The sequence below is a fragment of the Balaenoptera borealis genome (assembly GCF_965194805.1).
Source record: "Balaenoptera borealis genome assembly, chromosome: 14".
Lineage (NCBI taxonomy): Eukaryota > Metazoa > Chordata > Mammalia > Artiodactyla > Balaenopteridae > Balaenoptera > Balaenoptera borealis.
In genome coordinates, this window is record NC_138875.1 from 76,802,504 (window position 1) to 76,814,695 (window position 12,192).

Consider the following 12,192-nt stretch of genomic DNA (forward strand, 5'->3'; position numbering starts at 1 on the left):
GTGTGGGAGCCAGGGAGGGATTTCTCAGACTGTGGTTCAAAGCCCACCCTCAGGTTGTCTGCTAGAAATGCAGATTCCTGGGACCGCCCCCAGATCTCCTGAATCAGAATCTGAGGGAGCGTGAGGGCAGGAATCAGGGTTTTAAACAAGTTCCACAGATGGTGTGGACGCACATGAGATTTGAGGACCATGGGGCTGGGTGATTTTGTATATTGAGGTGATATTTTGTTTGAGAATTAATCACAGAAGGTAAAATGTTTGGGAACACCCAACTGGCAGAATTGGGCCTCCAAAGACTCATTTCCAGTTTTGTGTGACTAGAGGGTAGGACAGAAACCTAAGCCTATCTGGCTGGGGGAGTGGGGTGGGGTGGTGGTGACATGGACCACTTTAGGAAAGATGCAGTGCTATCCTGAGGGTGGCCGGAAGGGGTCGCCTGGAGCCGCGGCATCCACCACAGCCTCCTAGCATCCTGGGATGTTGCAGAGACTGACGGGAGACTTGCTGCAGATCCAGGGATACGTCCCCGTCTCTCCCGACAGAACCTGGTCCTCCTCCCTGAGGGCAGAGGCTGGGGCTCTGAGGTTCCAACGAGCCGATCACGGCGTCTCCCAGCTCCTCCATATTTTCCAGGAGGCTCGCAGCTCCCAGCCCAAGTTCCTCATTCCTAGTAATTGTACCGGGGAGCAGCTGTATGCATTGCCGTGCCCGTGCTTGAGAACAGATCTTTCACCTGTGCCCTCTTGGGGAGTAGGATTGGGAGGGTCTGCCTCTGCCACCATCACACCCCCTGCCTGCCCCAGGACAAGAGAAGTATGGGGACCCTCCATCTCCAGCTGCCCAAGGCTGACGGGGCAATGGTCCTGGGTCATCATTTTGTTGCAAGCTCCCCCATGGGATGGACCGAAAGCCCCCAGAAACAGAGCCACGCACACCCCTTCTTGGCAGGAAAAGACCCAGCTGAGGAGGAGAAAGACCATTTATTTCTCCACCCACAGTGGGACTGGTAGATTTTCAAAAGAGCAATCACTGGCGTCCCTTTAAATCTTGGCTGACTTCCGCCGTGGCAGCCAATCAACAGAGGCAGAGCTGGTGAGTTGCCTGGGCAACAGGCCCCTGGTTGGCCGAGACCATCAGCCACCCCACTGCCCACTCCCAAGGAAAGGGAAATGGACTCTTTGCTGTCCGGTCTGCTTTTTAAACCTGCTGGCCTAAGCCAGGCCTCCTTGTCTCACTCCTGAAGCCAGAAGCTCCAGCCTTTGGATCTTGACATTGGGAGCGATTTGGTGGAGAGAATGGGGTGGGGAGGAAAGGAAAACAGTGCCTTTATCAGGGACAGACATAAGGCCTGGGGATGGCAGGGGAGAAGAAGGAGCTCAGGGTCCCAGAAGGATGAAGAGACACAAGCACAAAATAAGATTCTCCTCGTCTGTCTCCCTGGCCCACCCCTTTGCAAAACTGCTGAATATTCTGGGAGCTTCCACCCTGTGGGCCCACAATTGCCCATCAGTGGGTGGCAGAGATGGGGGGAGGCTGAGGCTCCCAAGTGCCCCCTTTTCTCCCGGAGCCTCACCAGGCCCCCACGTGCTTGACCCGAGTCCTTCTGTTTGCAGACAAGCCTGTACAGATGCGATAGACACAGATGGGAATCCACATGGAGTATCACAGGGGTCTTTCTGTCTCTTCCCCCTCAGTCTGGGGGTAAGTAGAGGCACGTGGGTGTGCGTGCATGTGTTCAACAGGACACGTGTGTTTGTGTGAGGGGGTGGGGCTCTGTCTTTTTGGTAGGGAGGTTGCTGTGGTTTCCGGTACACCCTTGTGACCCTCTCAGGTAGCTAGGGTCGAAGCCGGCTGGCCTGCCATCCTCCCATCATGCCAACTGCTACCAGCCAAATCCCGGGAACGCTTCTGGCTCCTCCTGCAGGTTCCTCCCCAGCCCTGAACCTGGGCCGCCAGGACACACCTGGCAGAGGGAGGCATGTGCTGCATGTGCTGGACCAGGGGCAAAGCAGGAGGGAAGGTGGGCAGCCTTGGGCCTCAGGCCTTGGCCACAGCCTCGGACACACCCTGGGCTGTGAGCTCTGCCAGCACGTTGTCTAGGTAGCTAGCGTCCGGGTAGCCGTGGCCCGTGAGGTTGGATCCAAACTCGGTCTTGTGGTGGATCTCGTTCCACACCACGGTGTCCGACTCGCCCGTGGTGTTGGATGTGCCGATGGTGAAGATAAGTCTCCGCTCCCAGGCGGTGATAAGCAGCCTCAGCACCTGGAGGGCGGGGCAGGCAAGGGTCACAGCCAGCCCCACCCACAGCTTGAGTCCCTCCCTGACCACACTGTGTTTCCCCTGCAGGATTCCCCGTGGCTGCCCAGCGTGGCCACTTCCTTCCCTAGACTGACTCCCACTCTGAGCTCCCCCAGTAAAAGCACTTTCCATGTTATCAGCCTGTTTCTTTGGGGTGAAGGGTCTCAAACTGATGGCCCTCAGCTGTGTTTGGTTTGGACCTCATGCTGTATCAAACAGCCACTTTGTGACTTCGTTGGCAATATTCAAAAACCTGGGGATTTCACGTGAAAATCAGAATTTCTGGCTTCTCTTGAAAAACAGAAAGTAAAAGCAGACAGTCTCTAGTGTGGCAGTGAAGAACCTAGACTGCTTGGGTTCAAATCCAGGCTCTACCGTTTACTAGCTGTGTGACCTTGGGCAAGTTACTTGCCCTCTCTGAGGCTTCGTTTCTTTATCTCTAAAATGAGGTCAAGACCTTGACTTCAGCGGGCTGGTGAATGACATGAGGTGTGTGAGGCGACTGGCAGGGCTAGACACACACACACACTGGGTGGTTATGGTCAGTGCTCGTGCAGGGACTGGGGAGAACGGGGACCACAGGTCTGACTGATGGTGGCTGGGGGCCCAGCCTGCTCCCACAGCCCCGCGCCCTCACGGCACCCACCTTCCGGCCCTTCTCGTTGTTGGGCAGATAGCAGTGGCGCGGGAAGCCTCTTGCAGTGAACTTCTTGCCTGGGTTGGGGTGCTCGGGGCCCTGTGGGAGAGGCAGGGGGGGCTTGAACCACAGACAGCGGCCGTGGCGGTGGCCTCGGAAGGGCTCAAAGCCAGGGGCCTGGGGGCTCACCTGGATGCCTGTGGGGATGTCGTAGACGATGCGGATGGTCTGGGTGTCAGCGAAGCCGGGCAGCGAGTGGGGGATGAGGTGAAACTCCATCTTCCCGGGTGGCTGAGTGCCCGTCTTCTCCCCGTAGATGGCCTTGCAGGTGGGGCACTGCAGGCTGCCGTCCTGGGGTGGGGGAGAGTGGCCGTGAGGTCCCCAGGTGTCCTGGCCCCGCACGGCCCCCCTGCCTACTCCCCACCCACTGCCCCACCCAGCCCACCTTGTTGCCATTGGAGTACATGGCCACGAGGCACAGCAGGTGGTACATGTGGCCACAGCGGCCCAGGCGGCCCACGAGCTCAGGGCGCACGCCCTTGTGCCGAAGCACGCCCTCGTAGCCGGAGGCCGTGGCCAGCCGCTCCATGCAGATGGTACAGTCCTGAGGGAGGGGGCACAGACGGGAGACTGAGGACTGGGGAGGGCGGGACACCCCTCCCCAGTCAGCGCTGCTCCTGGGCGGGGACCAGACCCCCTATCCCCCAAGGGCAAGAGACCGCCCCCTCTCTGGTCCCCATCTATCAAAGGGAGAGGACACCCCCAGGTACTGAATTCAGATACATGCAGAGGAAGAGATGGCTTGCTCACACCCCCCTCCAGACGGATTAAAGGCTTAACTATCAAAAGCAAAACTTAAACACATTTGGTGGAAAATATGGGTAAAAATAAGCTGCAAACGGGAGGGGCTGCTGCGGTGAGAGGCCCGCGCACCGAGGCGAGGAGTGGCCCCCGCTCTCTGCGGCTGGAGAGGACCCACGCGTAGCAACGAAGACCCAACGCAGCCAAAAAAAAAAAAAAAAAAAAAAAGCTGCAAAAACTAAGATTGATCAATGTGATTCTGTTAAACGTAGCATTTCTGTTCATCAAAAGACGCTGTAAAGAAAGTGAGAAGGCAAACCCACAAACCGGGAGAAGAGACTGTAACACTAGAACCAGGTGAGGAGGTGAGGGCTGGGCTCTCCATCTCTGGAGGTGAGGCTGCCTGTCCTCCGCACAGGTACCCTCCCCTAGGGGCTCACCTCATCAGGTGGGTTCTTCACCTTCTGCATGTACCTTCGAACCACATCCTCAGGGTTCTTACCTGCAAGGACAGAATGGGGGTGGGCTTGAGGGTACCCAGAGTCTTGTCCTGAGGGCTTGGCTGAGGACAGGGTCAGGGGTCAGAGGGGTGGGGTCAGAAGCTGTACGGGCTGGCAGGAGTCACATGTCAAGGGTTGCTTGAGGTTTGATGTAATCGGAGTGGGTGGCGAATGGGGTCAGGGAACCAGAACTGAGATGGGGTCACAAGTCTTTAGACCAAATTGGAATTGAAGGGCCAGAGGGGTTGCGGTCAAGGGTTAGTGGGGTCAAGTTCAGGGGTCAGGATCGGGCGCGGGAGGCATACTCTTCTTGAGGTGCTTCTTCTTGGTCTTGCGGCACACCCCGGGCACGCCTGGCACGGGCTTGACGTCGCTCTTGCTCACGGGCGGTGGGTGCAGGATGGGCTTGGGGGCCCGCGTCAGGCACACGGGCAGCCCCGCAGCGCAGAGCAGGATCCCGGTCATCCCTGGGGGGCGGCGGCGACAGTCAGGGCGCGGGATGCTCATCCAGGCCCCGCCCGCCCTGCTCTCCCAACATCGCGTGGACCCATGGGGTCTCTCCCCAGACTCCGCCCACCTGGTAAGCCCAGGAATCCTCAGATGGGTGGGTGGGGTGCCCGATGGGCCCCGCCCACTTAGCCCCCACCCAAGGTTGAAGTCAAGTGGAGTCCCTTCTGCGGGCCCCATGGACCCCAGTGTTATGGCCCAAAGGCAGGGGGTGTGTCCTCTTGGCCACGCCCTCCAAGGGGACGAAGCCAAGGGGCCGAAGCCAAGGGGCCGAGAGGTGGGGCTGCCACCTTGTGGGCCCCGCCCTTCTTTCCCGTCCTGGACTGGACTCACCTGCTAGGGCCGGGTGTACTGGCCCCGTGCCATTCAAGTTCTTCACCGGGAGCGCAGGGACCCTGAGGGGAGAAGAGAAGAGACTGCAGCCCCCCTGCACCAGAAGATCAGGGGACTCTGCTTTGCCTTCTGGCTCTGGCTCGTGGCTGTACTCTGACCCGTTTATGTCTGTCCCAGTTATCTAGAACGACCACCAGGGAACTCCATTCCTACTCTGACATCCTTCTATTATGGGATGCGGTGTGACCAGGACCTCCGCCCCTGTGATGATGGAATGAACCCCTAGACTTAGTACTGACCCTCCCCTGCTCCACAGCTGGCCTCCTCCCTGGTGAGAGCACTTGGCTCCCAACTGCCCCCTTTCATTGGCCACTGTGCCTGAAACCCAACTATTTGTGATTGAGCCATTCTAGCTGCTCTCAAACTTTGCTATATGGAGCACTGATAAAAGGTTCGGGGAAAGAAGGATTTAGGGATCAGTTAGGAAACACTTCGCTGTCTCCCACTTGGAAATTCACAACACATATGGGCATATTAAAGGCTCTGATAAGTCCTGCATAAGGAAATATGGTTAGCAATGGTAAATCCAGGTTTCCCAAAGACATTTGATGATGAACATTTCCCCCCTCTGGAATATTTACTGATGTCAGTTCCTGTGACTAAGGCACTGTCACCTCTTCAAATGAAGAGGCCCTAGGAAAATGTAGCCTGCTTCCCCTCTTTGCCCTTCCCTCCAAAGAGGTCTGGCTTTTGGAATCATCCGGAGCTACTTTCATATTTCAGCTCCACTGTTAAGCAGCTGGATGACACGTGACGCGTCATCACACCTCTCATAAACCTGTTTCCCCATTGGTAAAATGGGGATAATATGGCACCTTCCTTAAGTTTGCTGTGAAGAGTCAATGAAATTCTACATGTCAAGGGCTGAGCACAATTCCTGGTACCTAATAAAGACTCTAATAGCTTTAACCGTCATCACCACCATCATCACCATCGCTGTGTAATCCTGGCTAATTTCACCTCTCTTGCACCTGAACCCACTAAGTTACGGTGTAACTTCTCTCCATCTTGGATAGGAAACCATGAAAGTATTGCAGTGATAAGCTTGGGAGAGTCACTTAACCTCTGTGATCCTCAGTTTTCTTATCTGTAAAATGGGGATGACAATAATACCTCACCTATAAAATTGTCGGGAGGGCTGAAGGAGAAATCTTGTTGTGATCTGTACAGTGTGCCCACCTGAGTCTAGACTTCAGGGCTTAGTTTTGTGGATGAACTGGTATCTTCCTGTTGATGGGCATGGAACCCCGGATGGGTAAGTTTTGATGAAGAGAAGGAGTGTAATAAAAGCCACGGGGCAGCCTGAGGGGCTTGGGGATGTGCCAGGAGCAAGTGCAGGAAGGGATGCGGGCAGTGACAGCTGGGGAAGGAGCTGCTGCAGCCCCCTTTGCCTGCCTGCTCAGGTCTGAGCCTGGCCAGTGCTGCCTGGACACCTGCCCCAGCAGGTACAGTCAGCACCAGGAAGCTGGCTGGAAAGTGTCTTTAAGCAAATGGTACGTTTGGCAGGTTTTCATGCTGCAGCAGTGGGTCCAGAAACACACACACACATACCCCTGGGGAATATGGGCTATATATACATGCACACGTATACTTGGGGAACACGCCAAATGCACAAGGACACACACACACACACACACACACACACACACACATAGACGGAGAACACTGCTCAAACAGGCACACACTCCTGAAAACATGCCCCCCCACGCATGTACACACATGCTCCAGGGAACACACGACAGATACACGCACACACAGTCATGCACACACAATCCAGGAAGCCCCCTCCCTGTACGTAGATACAGACACAGGCACACATATACTTCGGGAGCGTGCCACACACGTTTGCATGCAAACACACACACACCAGGCAATACACACCATGCATGCATACATACAAAGGTACACAGAGACACACCTCAGGGAACACACCCCATGAACACACACAGGTTCAGACAGATACACACACCTCTGCATGGAGAACACCATACAAACATGTACACACACACTCCAGGGAACACAGCACACACAGAGATACCCACGTGCGCACACCATGAGGACACTGAATTGGACAGGAGAAGCCAGCTCGTGCACACTTGTCCAGCCCGGCCACAGCCGCCCCTCCCCCAAATTCGGGGTAAAGGCACCTTGGTCCTGACAAGCACCCAACAGTCTGCAACCTGCAAAGGGACCCTGCCACCTGCACGTGGGGACACACAGACACCATGACCCATGCTCCCCAACACTGACAGGTAGACACTCGGCTGGGGGACTTACACTTTACACACACAGTAACACACACACACACACTGCACACAGCCGTCCACTCTGTGGCTGCCAGCAGCACGGGCTTACACCTGGTCGGCCGGGGCACTCCTCCCAGACCTCTCTGACTGGGGGTGGCAGCATCTGGAGCAGACATCGGGTCACCAAACACTCTGGTGACCCAGAGTTGCTGAACACAGCTCCTGAGGGAGGTGCAGCGGAGGGCAGGTACCCCTGGGGGCCCCCAGGGGCTGGACAGCTGAGGTGTGGGAGGCGGGAAAGATGCTGTGCCTCGGTTTCCCCATCTGTAATGGGGATAGAGTCTTGTGAAGGTTCAATGAGTTAAAACACATAAAGTTCATAGTTTGGTGCAGGGGTGAGAGTGGAGGTGTCCTAATTTTCTCCTTCCAGCAGCCTGCTGGGACCCAAGGGATGGGGGCTGAGTACCCATCTGCCCCTTCCCAGGGTTTGTCACAATCCTCCAGGACCTTCCTTGCAGGGGTATTACCACCCTAATCTCATCCCTTCCCATCCTCTTACAGGAAAGCATGGAGGCACCTCCAGCTTCTCCTCTTCCTGAACTGTCCTTCAAAACACTTCTAGTGTATTATTATTATTATTAGGCATGCAGGATCTTAGTTCCCCGACCAGGGTTTGAACCCATGCCCCCTGTGGTGGAAATGCAGAGTCCTAACCACTGGCCCACCAGGGAAGTCCCTAAAACACTTCTAATGTTGACACACTGTTAAGGTCCTCTACATATCCAGGTCTTCCCATCCCCTTCTTTCCTTCCCATCTACCTCATGAGAAACCATCCTTCCTTCTCTCCAGGGCTATCTGTAAAATGGTGGAAATAAAAGTATTTGGCATGAGTACCACCGCTTCTTGTCTCCTACCTGTGGCAGACATCACTAATCCATCACAGCACTTTCTCAAGCCAAGCAGAATCATCAGCACAGCTCTCTAGGCAGCCTCTACCAATCAGCAAGGACAGTTGGCTACCCCAGGTCTATATAATGCCCAAAGTCTGGTCCAGCTCATGACACTGGTCTTGCTGAGCCTTTGGCCAGGGAGTTAGGCAGGAGGGACCCCAGAAAGGGAATATTTTAGATCTTAGCAGCCCTTCAATCTCTGGCACGCTTTAAAAACCACGGAGCCCTGGGTTACAAAAGACAGTCTTGCTCCTGGGAGGAGGGTTGTGAGTGGGGCGTGATGGTGGGGCTGTTTTTTATTTACCCATCGGCAAGCTGGGGGACAGTCCCCAGGTGGCCCCCAGCCTCTCTCAATCTGCGGGCCCCCTGCGAGAACCCAGGGTAGCTGGGTTCCCACGACGCCAGAGCGTGGGAGCCACCCAGGCCCCTTTTTGATGTGGGATGCGCTGTTTCCTCCGAGTCAGTGAGAACATCTTCCTGCCCTGGACAGGAGACTGCTGCCCACAGGCCTCCCGGAAGTGGGGCCGGCCTTCACTCCCTGCTCCACCCTCTTGGGGCTCTGCCTGGCAAAGGGTCAGAGGAATCCTTCAGGTCTTGAAATCTGCTCTGACCAGAAGCGAGCCCTGGCTGCCCCAGGGCAGGGATGGGTCCCGCTGCCTTGCCCACCCCTGCATCAGATCCTGTTCCTCCGCTGCCCTCAATCCCCTGTGGCTCTTACCTTGCTTAGAGTAAAATCCAACCTCTTTACCATATGCAGTATAGCCAGTACCTACCCCTTGAACTCTGTTTCTCCTGTGCTCACCCCTCACCCACTCCATCCCAGCCTCCCTGTTCTCCCTGCCATTCTGCAAACATACCAGGCACATCCTCACCCCAGGGCCTTTGCACTTGCTGATTCCTCTCCCAGAATGCTCTTCCCCAGATTATCCTCATGCTCTGCTCCCTCACTTAACACAGGTTTCTGCTCAAATATCACCCTATCAGAGATCTTCCCTTCCACTTTATTCTAGAGAAGCCCTCTGCCTTTGCCCTTACCTTACTTAATGTTTTTTGTCATTGCATTAATCACAGCCTGATATTATAAAGTCTTCAGCATGACCAGGCCCTCCCTGCCTCTGTGACCTCATCTCCTACCTCCTCCATCTCTCTACTCCACACACCTCTGCTCTAAAATGCTGAGCCCTTTCAAGGCCTTTGCACTTGCTGTGCCCTCCGCCTGAAGGCTTTTCCCCCAGATGCTGAGTGGCTCCCTTAGGTCTGCTTCAGCGCTGCCTCGGTAGAGAGACCTTCCTCACCACCCGCCATCACCGCGAGTATATGGCACATAGTAGATTGTCAAGAAACACTTGTTGTGTGAAGGAAGGAAGACTGGATTTTGCGGGGATGTTCCAAGCCGATGACTCACGCTCACGTGCTCGGGTGCAGTCTCCCCGTGCATTTTTTGCACACATTGGAAGTGAGCCTTGAAGCAGCTGCCCCAGAGAAGCCCCTCTGTAGGCTTTAGGCCCTCGGAGACTCTGTGCCAACTTTCATTCTAAAGTGAGCACACTAAGTGGGCATGCGTGGGAACAGCACGAGCAAAGCTTCTCTAAGAAGTTCCCAGATATGCTCCCCATCCAACTCAAGGCAGAGATTCCATGGCAAGGTTTGGGGGAACCCAGACATTTCCTGGAAACTGTCTCAGTGAACGTGCCACACAGAGATGGGCCAGGGGTCAATAATTCCAAGAGCTTGCTATGTCTCAGACTCTGTTGTAGACCTTCCCTCCCTCATCTAATCGTCCCAACAAGTCTGTGATATCCCATTCTACAGAGGAGGAAACTGAGGCCCAGAGAGATGAAGTAACTTGCCAGTAAGTGGTAGAGCCCAAATGTGAGCCCAGGATGTCAGACTTCAGAGTCTGTTTTCTCAGCCCCGTGACACGAAACCAAGTTCTCTCACCCTGGCTCAGAGACTGAGGCAGGAGGCTGTTATCTGAGGAAAAAAATCTCCCCAGGACAAGTCTGGGAAACAGGGTTAGGGTGTTTGGCTCCTCTCTCTTTCCTTTGCCACAGAAGAGCAAAGAGAGATGCCTCGTACCTGGCCTGGCTGGGAGGCAATGTTCAAAGGCAGGATGAGATAACTTGGGGAGATTTTCCTAGTTGCTGTTCCTCACACTGTTCCCTGCCCTGTCCTGTCTGCATACCTTTGTCACACTGTTTCCCCTGCCTGTCCATACTGTCTATTCCCAATTCACATCTTCCCTTTGAAGACAGGTTCAAAGGTCACTGTCTTCATGAGGCTTTTTCTGATCGACCTCAAGCAAATACATAACCACACCTTCTTTGAATTCCCAGGGGACTGTGTTTATCTTTTTTTTTTTTTGAGGACACATTTCCTGTCTTGCTTCCTAGTTGTGGGGTTCCACTCTTATCTCTTCCACCAGACTGTGAGCTTCTGACCCAGTCCTTTGACCCCAGGATTGAGGATGAAACTCGGTGCAAATGGATACTCAGTTAGCACTGAATGGAGGAGTTGAGCCAATTAAGGAATCGGTCTACCAGTTCTCTGGTCTCTTCAGAGGGGTGCCTGGTGTGCTTAGAAACAGTAGTTCTTAAAAATAGAACTACCGTATGACCCAGCAATCCCACCACTGGGCATATATCCAGAGAAAACCATAATTCAAAAAAACAAGAGAAGCCACCGCAATGAGAAGCCCACGCACTGCAACGAAGAGTAGCCCCCGCTCGCCACAACTAGAGAAAGCCCGCGCGCAGCAACAAAGACCCAATGCAGCCAAAAATAAATAAATAAATAAATAAATAAATAAATAAATAAATAAATAAATTTATTTAAAAAAAAACAAACACATGCACCCCAATGTTCATTGCAGCACTACTTACAATAGCCAGGACATGGAAGCAACCTAAACGTCCATCAACAGAGGAATGGATAAAGAAGATGTGGTACATATATACAATGGATATTACTCAGCCATAAAAAGGAATGAAATTGGGTAATTTGTAGAGATGTGGATGGACCTAGAAAGTGTCATACAGAGTGAAGTAAGTCAGAAAGAGAAAAGCAAATATCGTATAATAATGCATATATGTGGAATCTAGAAAAATGGTATAGATGATCTTATTTGCAAAGCAGAAATAGAGGCTCAGATGTAAACAACAGATGTATGGCTACCAAGGGGGAAAGGGGTGGGGTGGGAGGAATTGGGAGACTGGGATTGACACATATACATTATTGATACTATGTATAAAATAGACAACTGATGGGAACATACTGTATAGAACTACCTAGTGCACTGTGGTAACATAAATGGGAGGGAAGTCCAAAAGGGAGGGGATATCTGTATGTGTATGGTTGATTCATTTTGTTGTGCAGTGGAGGCTAACACAACATTGTAAAGCAACCATACTCCAATAAAAGTTAATAAAAAAAAGAAAAAAAGGAAAAGAAAAAGAAACAGTAGTTCTAACACCAAATGTGCCCCCAGAGACAAGGTTGGAGCAGGGATGGCAAATACATGACATGGGTACCATTACTGCCTATCTAGCACCCATGGCAGGCATCACCAATAAATCCCAGCACTCCTTTCCACTAAGCTAAAATGCAACTTCAGAATCCTCGTCAAGAGTGCTCCAGGAAGTCATTTCCATTCAAGCAGAGCCAGCACATGAATTGAAATCTGTTTGTCATTTATCTTGCAAATGATCGGAATGAGGCCCAGAGAGGGGAAGTGGCTTCACGATGGTCAACCAGCTGGTTAGTGGTCCTGGAGTTTCTGAGTCAGAGGCCAGAGCTGAGCCCACCAGGCGGACCTGTGCTCAACATCTGGAGTTGAGCCAGCCTTCTGAGCCCTCTGTGC

At 53.6% G+C, this 12,192-nt stretch overlaps 1 protein-coding gene across 1 annotated transcript in view; it reads right to left on the reverse strand.

The window, feature by feature from the left end:
- Positions 1–961: 961 nt before the first annotated feature.
- DTX1 (deltex E3 ubiquitin ligase 1) overlaps positions 962–12,192 on the reverse strand; it is a 36,952-nt gene continuing 25,721 nt past the window's right edge. The window contains exons 3-9 of the mRNA XM_082353985.1: positions 5,077–5,138; positions 4,542–4,703; positions 4,177–4,238; positions 3,381–3,539; positions 3,125–3,286; positions 2,945–3,034; positions 962–2,262 (exon numbers count right to left, since the gene is read on the reverse strand). Of these exons, the coding sequence (XP_082210111.1) occupies positions 2,038–2,262; positions 2,945–3,034; positions 3,125–3,286; positions 3,381–3,539; positions 4,177–4,238; positions 4,542–4,703; positions 5,077–5,138 (922 nt within the window). The 3' untranslated portion in view covers positions 962–2,037. The remainder of the gene's footprint in view (positions 2,263–2,944; positions 3,035–3,124; positions 3,287–3,380; positions 3,540–4,176; positions 4,239–4,541; positions 4,704–5,076; positions 5,139–12,192) is intronic.